Raw genomic sequence first — 19,224 nt, 5'->3', positions numbered from 1 at the left:
ATACTATCATAAATGTTCAACGAACTTAAAAAGTTCGTTACTGTATTCTCTATGTCTGTGTGTGTGTGTCTGTCAGCCTCTTAGTTGCATTTTTTTCAATTCTGAGCCCTCTATTCATAGATCATCAAAAACTATTTCAAATAAGTGATGGAATTTTTCGTCACTGACCGTTTCCAAGGTATTGGCCAAAAAAATGTTCCGATTCCAGGAGATTTAAGGAGCCATATCTCGGAAACCGTAAGTCATAGAGAGATGATATTGATGTTGATGATTCAATTTTGAGCCCTCTATTCATAGAGTATCAAAAACTATCTCAAATAAGTGATGGAATTTTTCGTCACTCTGACCGTTTCCAAGGTATTGGCCAAAAAAAAGTTCCGATTCCAGGAGATTTAAGGAGCCATATCTCGGAAAACGTAAGTCATAGAGAGATGATATTGCTGTTGATCAATACCAATATTGATACAATAACAATACCAGTTTTTGATTCAGTAATTATTGCGTCATTAGTTATTGATTCAAAATGAATTCTAAAAAGTGACTCTTCGAGCATTCTCAATTGTTTGAATTTGAATCGCTTCTTTTAATTTTTCTATAAATACATTCACTTCATCACCTCTATATTAAACAAGTTCGGTTTCATAAGAACCTGAAAGTACTTTTAACGTAATAAGTGAAATTGTTCAGTTTGTGTGCTTGATATGCAATTGAATAAAATATTCTTGGATCAGGTTGTGAGATGTATTAATTTGCTTTTATATCGATTCAAAGTGCAATTGTTGTAAGTGGAAATCTTAAAGAGCGTTTGTGATGAATAAATTTAAGAATTGTATTCCATTCTTTTGGTAATATTATTTATGCAGCAGAATTATAATCCATAATATTTTTCATGTTCTTTACTAATTCTGATTCAAAATGTTTTGCCGCCATCTTTCACATAAAAATCTCGTGTGTTAATTTGTAGTTAATTGTTTTAATCCAACAATAATGACTATTCCTTTTGTCTTTAAAATATAACAGACGAATATGATTTTCTTTTTTCTCTTGCAATTCATAGTGGAAAAATTGAAAATTTCTTACCAGAGCCAAATACAGCAATACACATATCCTTTCTATTTTCAAACTTATCTATAACTAGCATCAATTACCCGCTTGGCTGGGTTAAATTAAGAGAAAATAGTAATATGTTTCGTTAGTCAGTCACGTTTTACTATTACTAAGCGCTTCTTGATATTGGTCATTTTCGATGATATATATCCTCTCCCCTTCCACAATTTTCGAGGCTGAATTTGGATTTAAAAGGCATCAGAATTGTCATTGTTCATCTCAGCGACCTCAAAAACTATAGATTCGATACTAATATCGGTCATTTTCGATCATTTGTAAATGTCTTTCCCCCTCCTTTAAGTTACATCGTCAAAGTGATATGACAAAAATTATCCCATGTTCGTACTTCATCTAGGTTGAAAATTTGATCGAGATCGGTCCTATGGTTGAACAGTAATTAAGTTTTAATTACTTTTATATATATCTCCCCCTCCTTTCCCTCCCCTAAGTTTTATCGTCAAAGTGAATAGATAAATACCATCCCAGGCCCGAACCTGATCTATGTTCAAAATTTGATTCAGATCGGTCAAGTGGTTCAAGAGTGAAGTCACAAGGACAGTTAGTTTAATTTTTTTCTACATATATATCCGCCTCCCCCTCTCCCTTGCCTACGTTGCACCATCAAATTTAAATAATAACAATTATCCAAAGCCCGAACGTCATCTATGTTGAAAATTTGATTGAGATTGGTCGGGTGGTTCAAGAGTTATTAAGTTTTATTTATTTTTATATATCTGCCCCCTCTCCTCCCCCCCCTAAGTTCTACTGCCAAATTGATATAATAAAAACCATCCCAGGTCCGAACCTCATCCATATTAAAAATTTGATTAAGATCGGTCGGGTGGTTTAAGCGTGATAAAATCACAAAGACAGTCACTATTATTTTTACTTTTTTTTTTTTACATATATCTACCTCCTCCCCCTCCCCTTCGTTGCACTGTAAAAGTGAAATGAAGAAAACATCCCAGGCTTGAACCTTATCTATGTTGAAAATTTGATCGAGATCGGTTGGGTTGTTCAAGAGTTGTTAAGTTTTATTCGTTTTCATATATATTTCTCCTCTACCCCTCCCCTAAGATCTACTGTCAAAATGAAATGATAAAAAACTTCCCAGGTTCAAACTTCATATATGTTGAAAATTTCATTGAGATCGATCGGGTGACTCAAGAGTTATTAATTTACGAACATAGTCACTTTTATTTTTATATTTATTGATTTTTGTACATCTTCCCCTCCCCCCTTCCCTACGTTGCTCCGTCAAATTGAAATGATAAAAATCATGCCAGTTCCGAACATCAACTACATGGAAAATTTGATCAAGATCGGTTGGGTGGCTCAAGAGTTATTATGTTTTATTTATTTTTTTTCTATTTCCCCCCCCCCCCCTAAGTTCAACTGTCTAAGTGAATAGCTAAAAACACTTCCAGGCCAAAACTGCATCTACGTTAAAAGTTTGATTGAGATCGATTTGGTGGTTGAAGAGATTAAGAGTTACAAACATAGCCACTTTCAATTTTATAATATAGATTCAAAAAGGAATAGGAATGTCTTTAATGACATTTTCAATCTTATCCTCATAATGTCCATATTTAGGAATTCTTTGTTCATCTTTATTAACAGGATACAACGCAGATATGTTTGACCATAAGAAACATTCTTTAATCTTTGTTCTTAACATTAGCACAGGCTTTTCTAAATTATATTGAGTAGTTCTGATTAAGAAGACCAATATTGGAATGTATTTATTAGTTCTTAATTGAAAACAAATCTATAGCATGCAACGTCCATTTCGATCCCCTGTCTTGAAATGTTTCTATTTCTATTTTGATTTTAATTACAGCGTCTTTGTAAAATTCATTTAAGTCTGTAATTCAAAAGTTATTTCATTTGTTGTTTTAAGGTTGTGTTTTTCTATTTTATTTCCTGTTTAAATGTGCAAACAAATAATATATTTACTTTAAGCACATTAAAAAGTTCGAAACTACGTTAATTTTTAGGAACTCTACCTTTCGCATTTAAACATTTAGTAGGATCTTTATATCCTCCAACATTTTGTATTCTAGATGTTTACAGTCTATTCTTAAATTATATTTATTTTGATTTAAATTTTAGTTAAATTCTCTCTGGCTTTTATTTTTCTAAAATTCCTTTAATTGGGAAAGTTTTAACAACTTTTATTTGTTATATTTGTCTTTTTGTAATTGTTTTAGTTCATGTTTAATACAGTCAATTAGTTCAGGTTTTCTTGATTGGGAATAATCTCATATCCTCTTTTCTTTACATAACATTTTTCAATTCAATTACCGTATAGTTATTAAAACTTTCATATTACTGTTTTCTCTTTTGATCGTGTGATCTCATTTAATATTTCATACTTTTATTCTTAACATTTTTACTCATCTTCTTGTTTTCTACTTTAATCGTTTTATTTCTATTTTCCATCTCTCTCTTAACACTACGATTAATGAAATTCATATTTTAATTATTATATAAAAATTTTGAGCGTTTCATTCCCATACCCTTCATACTCACAAATATGTTATTAAGAATTATTTGATTTTTAAATATATACAGCTAAGGATCTACCTCGTCATGACTGTCTCTGTTATTGTCGGATTCATTTTTATTTTTACTATTCCAATTTAATTCTGGTATATATCTTTGTATTAACAATAATTATTTTTACTTGAACAATAGTATTTTTCTGTTAGCGCCTCTAGTATTTTAACATTATTCTGAAGTTTAAATTGCTCATACATTAAGTCTCAACACCCTTCTATATTTTACTATATATATAGGTAACATTTGTTCACAATTTTATAATAGTTTTCCCACAACTTCATTTTTTTTTCTATGAAACAAATTAATAGATCATCTTTCTTACTTTTCAAAACCATTTTTTTTATAATTTATATGTAAATGCACAAAAAAGCTAAACACGTTGAATTACATTACATTACTTTTATATATACAACTATTATGCGAGTAATCAAACTCGGACCATTTATCTGACACTTTATCATCTCTCTATCTTAATATATTTGTATAAGATACTCATCATTATATTTAGTTTTTAAAAATTTGGTTAATAACATCTAACATTTCGTCGCCTAAATCTATTATTCTGTGTGTCGGTGGATTTGAAAGTATAATCTCAATAATAACAAATACTGTCGTTCACCATTGATCTTACAACATCCCAACTTACGCATTGGTTTTCTTCAAATAAATTAAAACTAAATGCAGATAAAACAAAGTGTGTTTTCTACCTTTTATCTCACAGAATATCACACCAAATGCCACAGATATCATTGAATAATGAAATATGTACATTTACTAATACTGTAAAATTTTAGGTATGTATCTGAATGATAATTTTCATGGCAAGAACACGTAGAGAAACTAAGCAAAAAATTAGCCCAGATTATGTACATAATACGAACTCTAGTCCCAATACTTAATCTGCAATCAATTCTGTCCCTGTACTATACCATATTCTTTTTCCATATTAAATACGGAATTTTGTTCTGGGGGTCTTCGCCGAAGCTTCAGAATATATTTAAACAACAAAAATGTGTCTTAAGAATCATTACTAAATCACCGAAACTTTTTGAATCATTGAATATGATAACAGTTCGTTCTTTATACATATTTGAACTTCTGGAATTTACCTGGGATCATTTAGATAATATTAAAAGAGATGGTGATACTCACAACTATCTTACACGTGGAAAAGATAACTTATCCACTGTGTATCATAGAACATCTGCATACGGAAAATCACACATCTATATGGGTGTAAAGTTGTATAATAAACTACCTGAGTACATAAAAAATAGTCATGGAAAGAGTTTCTTTGTGAACTCAGTGCGCAAACTACTATTAGAAAACACATTTTATACTGTAAATGAATATTTTAGCAGCAAACTTTGAAACTTCCAAAAGTAATTATATTCCAATTGTATATACTAGATTTATATCAGTTCATGTAGTTTTATATATAGTTAAGATGGTAAATACAAATATACAGTAATTAAAATAGTAATTAATTCGTTTAACCTATATCTATTTTCACAAGTTGTTGAACACAAGAGCATTGTATTTGTTTTAAATATTGTATTGAAATTATGTACTGACGAGTTCTATACCATTTTGTACAAATGTACATGTAACATGGTCCAGAGAATGATTAATAAATCTAATCTAATCTAATCTATTCTAAAGAGAATGATGTACGAACCATGATCCTAGGATAAAAGGGGTGTCTCAGAAAATGTTTATATTACATTCGGGTCATCTGGGCATTGGGGACATTCTTAACTCACTGGTAAATATTTTTCCCGCCCTTACTATTCAAGATAGAAGCTTGAAATTTTGTACACACATTTAGTACACCCATTAATATTTTTCAGTTGATTTTGAAATCTGTGCGTTAACACAGGGAGGTACAGAAGGGATTAAAATTTGAAAAAAATCAGAAAAATTCCAATTTCTCTCAAATTTCTGGCCTCGGGGACATAATAGGGAAATTTGAATATTACTGTTTAAAAGGCTGTTTCATTCTGAAGACAATGAAGTATACAAACCATGATTTAGGTTAAATAGTAATGATCCTGTTGCTGTTTGACTGAAAATCTATAATTTACCTTTAGAAAGCCATAATTTAAAATGATTATATCTATTAAACTCTGAAACATTAACTTTCACGTTAATTAGAATGATTATATAATATTTATTTTATAATTTCTTCTATATATTGATTCATAATATTATTTACTTCTCTATATTCATTCTTAAAAATGTTAATCCGACAGTTAAAATATCAAACTCGTCCTTCTTTATATACGTGTCTTGTAATAATTTTAAAACATCTTCAGATCTTTTTCTATCACTTATAATTATATTTTTAATATTATCTTCAGTTGATGCAAGTTGTTCTCTTCCAGCAACTTTTAGATCGGATACCATTGCCGATATTAATAATTCTTCTTGTTTATATATATAAAAAAAAAAACGTGAACTATGATAACTTGAACTTGTATAACACGGGCACGGGGGCTCAGTGGTGAAGCGCTTACATCTGGTTCGTGATGTCCCTGGTTCAACCCCTGGCCATGTAAATTTTTGGTAGGCAACATTCTGTCCGTGAGTTTTCTCCAGGTACAGCAGTTTCCTCCCATATTGTCGTTCCTCCAATTTTTCCATCATCATTCACTTGCCTTAATCATTGTCTTCCTTAGCCTAATGGGCATAATCGTGAGACATTAGACTGAAAGATTTCATTTTATTTTGTAGTATAGACTATTTATATCAGGTTTAAAGGCTTGACGAGTTGTAAAAGTTGGATGTGTGTAATAGATTTCTGTTTTATGTTTATCAATTACTTCTTAACAACATCATTAAAATTCTTTAGTAGTTTTAATTGTTCTTTACCAGTGTTGATATTACTTGAATTGCCTAATTTCTTGAATAACATTTTCATTATAGTGTTACTCTTCTCGGATATTCTAAATTCACCATCAAAATCTGTTGTTTTCTTAATAACCAACATAACACACTTCATGTTTATAAAGTCCTTTCTACCTTTGTAAAGTTCTCAAAAATGTAAATACACCTTCTCAAACTCATCTACAAGTGTTTCTTCCACATGTTGTAAGCTTGATGGGTTTTCATCTGTAATTTCTTTGTTTATTAAAATAGCATCGTCATAATATTTTGGATACTTCTATTCTTTGAAATTCTTAATGTGTCTTCCACTGATATTTGATTTTTCATTTTCTTTTGTAAAGCTTTATCTGAATAATTATTATAAATCTCGTTTGGAATAATTTTATTTTGTAAAGTTATATACGATAGAATTTAAGCTTAATTGTTTTGTACTATCATGACATGGTATCCTTATCCCACAAGCTGTTATTGTTCCACTTAGGGTTTATTGCATAATAATGATGTTAACAATAATAATCGAATCGACATGTTTTTACTTACCAAGAGCTTCTTTTCACACGACGTTATGCCTGGACATAAAACTGTACAAGCAGAGACGACGCTTTGGATCAGTCTTCTCCAGGGTTTTCAAATCGAAAGAGATCGAGCTTGTGAGACACGCACGACCGGAAATGGGCAAAGTTTCTCAATGGAGCACTTACAAATCATTTGCATATGAACACAGTAATTTTCTCACTGTCTGCTACTTTTCCGACTCGTTTCACGTTATCATTCCCTTTCATCTATCATTTCAGTATTTTGTCCTTGTGTCTAACCGTTTTTTTTTTTTTTTTTTTGACAAAACGACACATGATTTTTTAACTAAAATTTTGTCCTTTCCTGGCATCAATCTTTTGCTTTATAGTCTAAAGTAACAGTTACATGTTTTTTAGGCATTGTCTCTATAGCGCACAGGAAAAAGAAAACAGCACACTTAATACTCATCTCAAACACAAAACACTGAAAAATTTTATTAAATAACTTTCATAACCTATATCTATGTGTTTGTTTGTTTGTTTGTGTATATATATATATATATATATATATATATATATATATATATATATATATCGGGTGTTGCAAAATAAGTGTTACAACTCTTGGGAGGTGACTCCTGCCACTGAAACAAGAAAAAAAGTTCTCTTCAACTTTCTGCTATCGGACATAGTTTCAGATCTACAAGGTGCCGAAACCGTGGGAAAATGACTTTCGGAAGCCAATAGTTCGGAAACTATCCAACATAAAGAGGGCGGGTAAAAAATTCACTGAAGAAGTCATACCTGCTCTATTGAATTTTGCATGTTTCACAATCCTACCGTGCACGCGCAAGGGATTCCCCAAAGGAACGTAGGGAGTCCCGGATAATCTGCCAAATGAAACTTGGTCTAAATGGATATGAATTGATAGGTTTTCTACCAGGTAACAATAATTCGTTTGTCTTAAGTCGATATCTGGAACAAATACAAAATGGCGGACACCTTTAAGCACGTTGTGTGTGGTTGCATAATCGCCAGGTACGGATGCTGGCCAACAGTGACGTTCTGAGTATTAATTGTAGCGAATTTGTACTTAAATCCTCCAGAAAGATATCTGGAGTGTCGGTAGAGCATAACAGACGAAGCAGGGTGATTCACATGTGTGGAAACACTTAACGAAAAATGCCAAGAAATGCACTCATACTCAGTAAACGTGAATTCAAAGCGTCGGAAATGTAAGGATTAGCGTCAAAAACATGAAAGCCATTGCCAATTCACCAATAATATTCCCTCAAACCGATGCAATATGATGTGCATGATTGCATACCAATAAGGATGCAACAACTGAGGCCAAGTTCAAATTGTGCAATGGACTCAGTAAGAAACTGGGTAAACTAAATGAATGTCACTAGAGGGATCGCATGATCGATATTGAAATGTGCCAATGTGTGTGTTGATATCAACATGTAGCTAATGGACAAATGTCAACATGTCCCACTACTGCTGGGACACCATCTCACGTGCGAAAACTAGGAAAATAACGTTGTACATTCTGCTATTACATTCTGCTATTACACATTGCTGCACCTTTTGGTAGAACGTAACTAGAACACGATTGTATCAATGTCCCTCTTTGTTTAGGACATTGTCCCACAGTCGACACATATGAAAAGAAATCTCTTAATGCATGGTTCAAATTCTGATAGAGCGTGAAAATAACAAATATATATCATGTCCCACGTCTTCTGAGACATATGACGTACTCGAAATATAGGAAAATATCTCTAGAAATTCGTATCTTACACACAGTGCACATGCCGAGACAAAGACGAAAATGAGCCGATTTGGCACATTTAACACTACAGCAGGAACACCATACATATGGAAAATAAAACGACATGAGAAATAGGAAGAAACGTCTTAAAGCTCTGATTGTTTACAACTGTGCAGTAAGAGTAACAAAATGAAACACACAAGTATGTCTGGAGGCTGTACAAGAGGGCTTGCCAAACAAAATGGGTACTCCTCAAAGAAACGAATACAGAGAAAGTGAGGCTCCTTCGAACCTCAGGGCTAGAGCGCTCGCTTTTGCTCGCGTGGTCGCAGTTTCCAATCCTACTGGGAGCCCACGGCATCAGATTCAAGACCCGAGTAGTTATTTTCCTATTTTTCCCACGTGGGACGATGTCCCGGCAGTAGTGGGACATGTTGACATTTGTCCATTAGCTACATGTTGATATCAACACACATTGGCCACATTTCAATATCGATCATGCGATCCCACTAGTGACATTCATTTAGTTTACCCAGTTTCTTACTGAGTCCATTGCACAATTTGAACTTGGCCTCAGTTGTTCCATCCTTATTGGTATGCAATCATGCACATCATATTGCATCGGTTTGAGGGAATATTATTGGTAAATTGGCAATGGCTTTCATGTTTTTGACGCTAATCCTTACATTTCCGACACTTTGAATTCACGTTTACTGAGTATGAGTTCATTTCTTGGCATTTTTCGTTAAGTGTTTCCACACATGTGAATCACCCTGCTTCGTCTGTTATGCTCTACCGACACTCCAGATGTCTTTCTAGAGCATTTGAGTACAAATTCGCTACAATTAATACTCAGAACGTCATTGTTGGCCAGCATCCGTACCTGGCGATTATGCAACCACACACAACGTGCTTAAAGGTGTCCGCCATTTTGTATTTGTTCCAGATATCGACTTAAGACAAACGAATTATTGTTACCTGGTAGAAAACCTATCAATTCATATCCATTTAGACCAAGTTTCATTTGGCAGATTATCCGGGACTCCCTACGTTCCTTTGGGGAATCCCTTGCGTGTGCACGGTAGGATTGTGAAACATGCAAAATTCAATAGAGCAGGTATGACTTCTTCAGTGAATTTTTTACCCGCCCTCTTTATGTTGGATAGTTTCCGAACTATTGGCGTCCGAAAGTCATTTTCCCACGGTTTCGGCACCTTGTAGATCTGAAACTATGTCCGATAGCAGAAAGTTGAAGAGAACTTTTTTTCTTGTTTCAGTGGCAGGAGTCACCTCCCAAGAGTTGTAACACTTATTTTGCAACACCCGATATATATATATATATATATATATATATATATATATATATATATATATATATATATATATATATATATATATATATATATATATCTGTGTTTGTTTGTTTGTTTGTGTTTTAATGTTGACAGGTTTTCATCCATAATGCTCTAGATATTTATGCTTGGGATAAAATTAGTGAATGTACACAGGCCAAAGGAAAATTTAAAGAGTCTCAGATTTTGGTAAACTATCGATAGAAAGAGTTGTGGGTTCCAGTGTTCAAGGCTGCGTCTGTTTTAAAGTTCTCATGTCCAGGACAAGTTGGAGAATTAAAAACAACTGCAAGTAGAAAAATGGGTACAACTAAAATAATCAGTGAATCACGTTGCTACAGGGTTTCTTATCCTGCAGTAAAACAAAGAGCATTATGAAAAAAAGCGACAGAAGGAATGCTTTCTGACAGTGTCCTGTGATGCGCTATTTAGAAACAAGGAGAAGCAGAGGAGGAACCACATTTGCTATCAAGCGACATTTCTATGTTGATCTCTTAATCTCCGAATAAGACAAATACACGGTAAAAGATACAGAAACATCTTACTGACTTGGATTTGTGAAACAAAGGTTTCATTATACAAGCTATGAAAGCTCCTGGAGATTACCTTTTCTTTTCGGTTTCGGGTTATAGGGGTGTTTCTGTTCTATACAAAATATTTATAAATAAATTATCATAATAACTGCCAGGATTTCGAAGTTTCCGTTACAGACAGATTTTCACTTCACTCAAGTTCCGGTTTCTACAATTTTCACACATACATACATACATACATATATATAAAATATCCGGACCTTAAAGGCAGAGAGGAGTAAGTCATTTTTATTAAATTTTCAGGAGAGACAGAAAACAGAGACTTACTTTCTTTTTGCCTTTAAGTGCCTTCGGACTTATATCCAATTTTATTATTGCTATTTGATAAAGTATTCATAATACAACTACAAGCTTTCTAAGAATAAGAGATATCAGAACACGCGTTTCAAATCTGGCAGTAACTCATTTTCAGAAAAAAATTACTTACTCCCCTCTGCCTTTAAGGTCCGGATATTATGTATTATGTATTTATGTGTGTGTTTATGTGTGTGATAAATATAAGTATAAAAAGTGCTGCTGGCCTGCTTATGAAACATTTGTTATTTTTATCCCATCTTTGTCATTCAATGGTTGTTGAATCTTGTGAACAATACAGATAGTGTTAATACCAAATATATATACATTAACCCGTCTATAAAATTGACGGCTTAGTTTCATGTTTAACTTGCAGCTGATGCTGATTGCGTTGTTACGTAACAATTCTTCGGTATAGGGCTTTGGAATTTCGTTCGTAGCAGTCATGGTTATGAAAACTGTAATTTAAAGATTACTTACCTATGCAGTTTTATAAGGATCTGTGCATTAAACATTTTCTTATTCTTTTGTTTCAGAGCTACGGTATACATTATAAAAAGGAACAAGAGATAGAGGTGATCACGTACGTGGACTACGTAGATTATGATGGACCTGCTTTTCGTGCTGGGATGAGAGAAGGTATGATAAAAGTATAATCTCCATTTTAGCAGTTTCTTATTTTCCAATTACTAAAGATTTCAATGCTGTCTATTAAGATGATATTTCAAGTTTATAATGCACTTGAAAAACTGTAAGAGAATGGTCATTAATTCCATGATACTTAATTTAGAAATTATCTACCTTATGCAGAGTCGTTCTGACGCGTCATTAGTGCCATACTAAAGAGTTCGACTAAAATATCTTTCCTGCAGTAGTCAGGCCTCTAGTATGACGTTAATCATACGTCAAAAGGACTCTGCATAAGGCCCCATATGTTCTATTATTTAGCCTCAAGACTAATGGAACCTAGACACCAATTTATACGTAAATGTTATCAGTTCCATACAATGATAAAAATATAACTGTAAAACATGGTCAATCTTCTCGGAAATATGTAACAAAACGCTTCTAATGTACAAACGTTGGCACTTTGGGCTGTTTTTCCATGTTTCTGTACCCGGCGGATCCTCAGTCTTAGAAATCACTGTTGGTGATTTGAAAAATAAAGCGGATGAGGGCCTCTGTGACTATATAATTAGCATACGCGCCTTCAGTACAGGAGAAGATGAGGTTTGGGTTTGAGTCCCCATAGGAATTTATGTGGTTTGGATTCCACGCTAAGATAAAGAGCCCTGTCTCATATAGCTTCAGTACTGAAGAGGACGTTTGCTACAATCCATCAATAAGGCGGCAGGGAAAGATGTAGAATGCTAGTATATGCAGTACGTTAATACTTGATTCCACCCGTTTCAAAAGTCTGCCCCCTTTTTATCGGCATGTTTTTTGCAGTAACAATATTTTCCCTTTTATTTGATATTTTCAATGAACTTAAAAAGTTCGTTACTGAATTCTCGATGTCTTTGTGTGTGTGTCTGTTATTTTAATTTTTTAAATTTTGAGCCCCCCATTCGATAGAGCATCAAAACCTATCTGAGAAAGTGATGAAATTTTTAGCGTCACCCTAACCGTTCCAAAATGTTCCGATATCTGGCCAAAACGTTCCGATTTCGGAGATTTAAGGAGCCATATCTCCGGAACCATAAGTTATAGAGAGATGATATTGGTGTTGATCAATGCTTAACAGAATGGTGGACATTTTGTTGCCAAATGGTAACCGGGGCCACTGGCCAAATGGCCACTGTTCCCAGATATTGACCAAAAAGATTCGTATTTCGGGAGATTTGAGGAGGCGTATCTCAGGAACCATAAGTCATAGATGATATTTTGCGAATTTTCCAATTTTGAGCATGTGTCTTCGTAAAACAACATATCGTAGATCGTTTTAACAGAACTCTTAACCAAAACATGTGGGAAAAATGTCGTAGTCAAGGAAATTAAAAATGGATAGATATATTACAAAAATTGTTTAATGCGTATAATAATAAAGTACATAGAACAATTTGTATAAAGGCTGCAGAAGTTAATAAGAAAAATTAATTCTTTTTAAGTTCGTTCTAGCAATGCTCTTGGAGCATTCTCAACTGGTTAGAAAATGAGTCAGAAGTATAGTATATGTTGCATGATCTTAGGTGAACTCAGCTGATCTCCATAAACAGCATAGTAGAAGACGTTAACTTGTTTAGTGCGAATGTGAAATTTCTTTCTTTGCAGATCTTCTTTCCCAAGTTATAAGTCATCAAAGTTGTCCTTTCCCGATGAAATTTTTCACAACGACAAAAGTCCAGTGACAATGCAATATTCCATTATTCCTTTTATTGTATATATATTTTAAAGTTAGACCTCTTGTTTGATTTTTAAACATCGATACCAAGCTCTTCATATGCAATCAGCTTTACTCTTCACTAAAACGAGATTGTCTAGCAAGTTCGAACAAAATTTCAGATTTCTGCACTATTTTTCAAAACACATTTGAAAAAAATCAAATAAAAAGTTTTTTAATCATACTTTCTTTTAAAAAATTGAAGACGCGCTATGGAAAACAATGTAAGTGCCAAAAACTATAGTTACTGTAACAATAGAGACAAAAGATAGTAAATTGTAAAGCGTCACAAAATAGAAAATACTGTTGCTTAGAAATACAGTATGCGGCAAAACAAACAGTACTGAAATTCACGTACGGATGGCGCTCAGATGGTATGTGGTATGAGCTGTGAGTGCCATGTGTGTGCTCAGTTGTGTGTGGACTAGCGTAGTGTGCAGTTGGTGAGAAGATAATGTTACTCACAACAGAGGAGGAGGTACTTATTGTCGAGCAATATTTCCGCTCATACGGTGTGGGGCAGCGTCTCACTGCAGGAGATTAGCGTGGACGTCTACTGTATTGCTCTGGAGTGTTAACTGTGGCATATGAAAATTTAGATTTCATCAGTAACATATGGTTCAGTGATGAAAGCCCATGTGTACTTTGATCGCCACATCAATCGGCAGTTGATTATTGACCCTGTCATGCATAATTTGTGCAGATTTTACCGCACGAAAACTCTGTCGTTATAACAACAATGGATGAAGCAAGACTGAGCTATTTCCCACACTGCAAGTGAGTCACTTACCCTTCTGCTCACAGGAGTTTGGACATCGCTTGATTTGCTGTAGAACGGGATTTCCATATCCTTTTCAATCCCCTCACCTCATGACTCCAGATGCCTACATACGGGGTATTAGTCCTGGATCTAGCTGTGGTTCTGTAGGAAAGTTTGAGTATGGAGAATTTTTCTTCAGAAATGTTTAGTAGGTGTCTTACTTGGGTGGACATCCGACATCTGGTACGTTTTCTGGCTATGACGCCATCAAAGATGGAGGCTGCTTAATCACAGAAATGTTTATATATCGACTAATATTGGACTGATTAACATGTTATTTCCTTTTTTTCTTTCAGGGTTGCTTAGCAGGGGTCCTAGTACGTATGTTTCTTACTAATGAATACATTCGACGCATTTCCCTGGGATGACGTCATCCAAGATGGCAGCTGATTAATCAAAAAAATGTTCGTATCTCCGCTAATATTGGACTGATTAACATGCAATTTCGTTTTTTTTTTTTTCAGTATTGCTTAGCAAGGATCCTAGTAAGTTTTTTTCTTACTAAGGTGAACATCCTACACATTCTCTGCGATGACATCATCCAAGATGGCGGCTGCTCAATTACAAAAATGTTCATACTTCTGGTAATATTTTACTGAAATTAACAGAATTTCGTTATAATTTTTCATTATCGCTAAACAAATATTCTTGTAGTTGTAATTTAGGTGGTCATTCGACAAATTTTCCACATATCACATCATCCAAGATGTCGCCTGCTCAATCACAGAAATCTTCATATCTCTGGTAATATTTGACTGATCATCATGAAAGTTTGTTTCATTTTTTAAAAGGGAAACTTAGTATGTGACGGTGCTGTTAACTTAGCTGGACATTCGACCCATTTTCCAAGAATTATGTCATTAAATATTGTAGATCTTTTGTCGAAGAGTTAAATGTTCACCATGATCCCCCCCCCCCCCCCGAAAAAAAACAGATACAGAGCGTAGATGAAAAGGTAACTTCAATGTTTCAATACATTTTGCAGAAAGGTAATCTGTTTGAAATGTGTCCTAACGAAAACACTAGTTCCACAATATGTAAAAGAAAAAATCTTAACGTTTCCCAAATAGTTAATGAGGCCTATTCTACGTTGGGTAAGACACTATGTGAAGAGAAAACAAGAATGGTCTCCAATACTATTCACAAATTAATGCTAGTATTATTTCATAGTTACGTAGCATCAAGTACAGGAAAAAGCAAGAGAAATAAGTCAGTTTTGCCTATAGGATGATACAGGTTGGTCAAGCTCGTGGATATAACACGCAAGAATTTCTCAAGTATGATCTGTCTAATAATTCTCTACTCTTCAATGAAGAAGGGTTTATGAGAAAGCTACGGAAAGAGTACGTTATTGGAAGAGCTCGAAACATCTTTGAGCATCACCAATGATCGTCTCATGTTCCAGAAGGATCAGAAAACTTGTCACATTGTGGATGTTATGAATTATATCTGGAAAGTGATGAAAACTGACAAGAAAACTTGTGGTGAAGTAGCTTCTTGTTACTTTACATATGCATATTCAGAACATCACGAAGAACTGTGGAAGGGTCCATTGTGTGTTCGGCAGCTACCACAAATTGTAAAAAAAAAAAAAAAAAAAAAAAAAAAAAAAAAAAAAACCACGAGAGAATGCGAAGGCAAAATAGAGCTTCTGTTATAGATATAGCCTCCAACTCCAAAGCCACTACAAACTGCTATTATACAAGAGTTTATTGCGAAATAATTTATGTCTTTCTTCAAGCGCCATTGCTACCAATAGTGCCGTCTGTAGTAGTGAAGGTTAGATTATATTCAACTGTAGATCTGTGTAAAATGGAATGCAAGTTAATCATCCAGAAATAAATTGCTTATTATTAGAAGAAGCTGATTTTAGAATGATGATTCATTCCAAGTATGCATCCCAATGTGAGTTCACCAAAATTGTTCTCATTAGTGCTGACACTAACATAATTGTATTAGCATTGTTTCATTGGCCTACTCTTCATCAAATTACTTTACAAGAAATGTGGATGCACACTGGAGTTGGTGATTCCACACAACTTCTGCCGGTTGGTGCCGTTTACCGAAAAATGTGAGAAGACCTGTACAAACTGCTTCCAGCCATTTAGTACACTAGTAAGTTCGGTACAAAGAAACCAGTTACTCATTCTGCATCGAGCATATATTTGGGCAATTTTGGACTGCCGCCTGACTGGAATGATGTAGAGAAAAGACTTAAAACTGCAGAAGAATACTTAGTACAGCTACTGAAGAAAGGATCCCATTGCACATCTTGTTAGTATCATCATGGAAAAAATGTAGACGTTAACGACTTGTCACCTTGAAGCAAGAGTGTTATAGGATTCTTATTAAGATCACTTTGAACGGACTGTATTGATGACAGAGTTGTTCACTTAGACCCTGGTGATTTTGGTTTCGAAGTGACAGAAGACTTGCTTGATGCCAAAACAAAACTTACGGCAGTATTCTAATGATTTTTATTGGGACATGTATTTGTTTGACATCTACAAATTCCTCATGGGTTTGGAAAAAAATACGGTAACATGTTCCTTTTGCAAGTGTAGGAGTGTAAGGAGTCGGATTCAACATCTAAAATTCTTTTTAGATTAAATCTTAAAAAGGTGGTGATGACGTTCATTGTATATTACATTGATTTGTTTATCATATATCTACTATAATTCAAAACTTCTCATACACCTCATATTATAAACGGAATTTTTTGTAGGAAAGGGTATTGACATATGTTAATAATATTTATAATATCAGAATGAACGCAGCTGTTTGTAATTATTTCATTATTATTCACTAAATACTTATTAATTAATTATTATGTTGAAACATATTTTAGCTAAAAGGATTTGATTGAGCACATAGTTTACTGGATTAAAAACTGAGTTGGATTTTTTAGTTCTCGATATTAATAAGAGGAACGGATGTATGTGTTATTTTGTATGTAAATGTTGAATGTTAATATAGTTTAAGTATGATTAAATATTTAATCCAATTTTAAGAAATGGTTTAGTATATTTTAAATACTATTTAAATAATATATTTGTAGCTCAATTGGAATTATGTTAGAATTATGGTGGAATTGTGACTTTAGAGATATTCGCTTCGTCAAAATGTCTAAACTACTAACCAAAATACAATGTGATTAATCAAATATTACCAAAGATATAAAGATTTCTGTGATTGACCAGCCGCCATCTTAGATGATGTGATATGTGGAAAATTTGTCGGATGACCACCTAAATTACAACTACAAGAATATTTGTTTAACGATAATGAAAAATTATAACGAAATTCTGTGTTAATTTCAGTAAAATATTACCAGAAGTATGAACATTTTTGTAATTCAGCGGCCGCCATATTTTATGACGCCATCGCAGGGAATGTGTAGGATGTTCACCTTAGTAAGAAAAAAACTTACTAGGATCCTTGCTAAGCAATACTGAAAAAAAAAAAAAACGAAATTGCATGTTAATCAGTCCAATATTAGCGGAGATACGAACATTTTTTTGATTAATCAGCTGCCATCTTGGATGACGTCATCCCAGGGAAATGCGTCGAATGTATTCATTAGTAAGAAACATACGCACTAGGACCCCTGCTAAGCAACCCTGAAAAAAGAAAAGGAAATTACATGTTAATCAGTCCAATATTAGTCGATGTATAAACATTTCTGTGATTAAGCAGCCGCTGACGTCATAGCCGGAAAACGGACCAGACGTCGGATGTCCACCCAAGTAAAAAATAATTAGTAAGATACCTACTAAACATTTCTAAAGAAAATTCCTCCATACTCAAACTTTCCTACAGAACCATTGTCAGATCCTGGACTATATGCTGAAGGAAGCGATTTTCCGAACAGATAACTTCCTACCACTATACCGGAGTTAAGAGAAAAGATTCGGTCATTTGCTTTGTCATTCCAGCAAACCGTATTCTCTAATATGTTCATCGATCTACAGGACAGCTATGAAGAATATGTGCGACATAATGTTCAACATTTTGAACACATGGTGTACAGGAATGATTCCTTGTAAATTTACAATATGTGTTGAGTAACTTTTAGTTAACATCCATTTGACAACCTTTCTTATGTTTCATTATGTTGTACAATAAATAAATAAATGTCAACGACGTGATTTCAGTACTGTTTGTTTTGCCGCATACTGTACAACATAGCATATAACGAGGTATGAAAATCTAACTAAGGCATAAACGTATTAAAAAGTTAAAATCATTGAAACAATTCAAGATTGCACTTACATTGTTTTCTACGGCGAATCTTCAATTAACGAACAAAATAAAACAAATCGTATTAAAAAGTAAAAGAAAAAAGTTAATTTAAAAGATATTCTTTAAACAAAATCAGAAAAAGTAACACAAATCATACAAAAATCTAAAAAAAAAAAAAAAAATTCTAAACACTTACTTTTTTACAATACAAAACTATTATGCAAGATAAAAAAGAAAAGCGTGGGCTTTGATATACAATCACTTGATAAATTTTTCAAATCTAACGATATTATAACATAATATTCTCTTTTTTATTAGTATATCACAGCGCTCCCCATGCTTCTCGCTTTAGTCATGCACAACAAAATGTTTAAAATTTTCCTCAAAACACTACAATTTTTACTCTTTAATACAATTTGTTTTTATTTTCCATGTTGTATTTTAAACAAAACCTGTTTTTTTTAAAGAAAATATTTTATTCAGTGTGTAATTATTTGTAAACCTAACTTATAAATTGGAGATCATGGGAATGAACCAAAACAAGAGAATTGCATAAATTCAATAGTGTTTCATTTTTCTTTTTCTTTTTTTTTTAACTTCAGTAACAATTATACAGGCAATAATTTTCTACGACCTTACATCTTACACTCTATAACCACATAGTACTCAAGACAGTAGTATCTGGTCTTATTTTTGTTC

At 33.4% G+C, this 19,224-nt stretch overlaps 1 protein-coding gene across 2 annotated transcripts in view; it reads left to right on the top strand.

The window, feature by feature from the left end:
• The window catches only part of ssp6 (PDZ domain-containing short spindle 6), a 622,397-nt gene that overhangs the window by 507,515 nt on the left and 95,658 nt on the right, over nt 1-19,224 (top strand). For both annotated transcript variants that reach the window (XM_081743712.1, XM_081743711.1), the window contains exon 3: nt 11,620-11,722. In XM_081743712.1, the coding sequence (XP_081599838.1) occupies nt 11,620-11,722 (103 nt within the window). The remainder of the gene's footprint in view (nt 1-11,619; nt 11,723-19,224) is intronic.

This window comes from Thermobia domestica, chromosome 17 (assembly GCF_964235325.1).
Source record: "Thermobia domestica chromosome 17, izTheDome1.hap1.1, whole genome shotgun sequence".
Lineage (NCBI taxonomy): Eukaryota > Metazoa > Arthropoda > Insecta > Zygentoma > Lepismatidae > Thermobia > Thermobia domestica.
The sequence above is the reverse complement of the archived record's forward strand: the minus strand, read 5'-3'. Positions and strand labels throughout refer to the sequence as shown.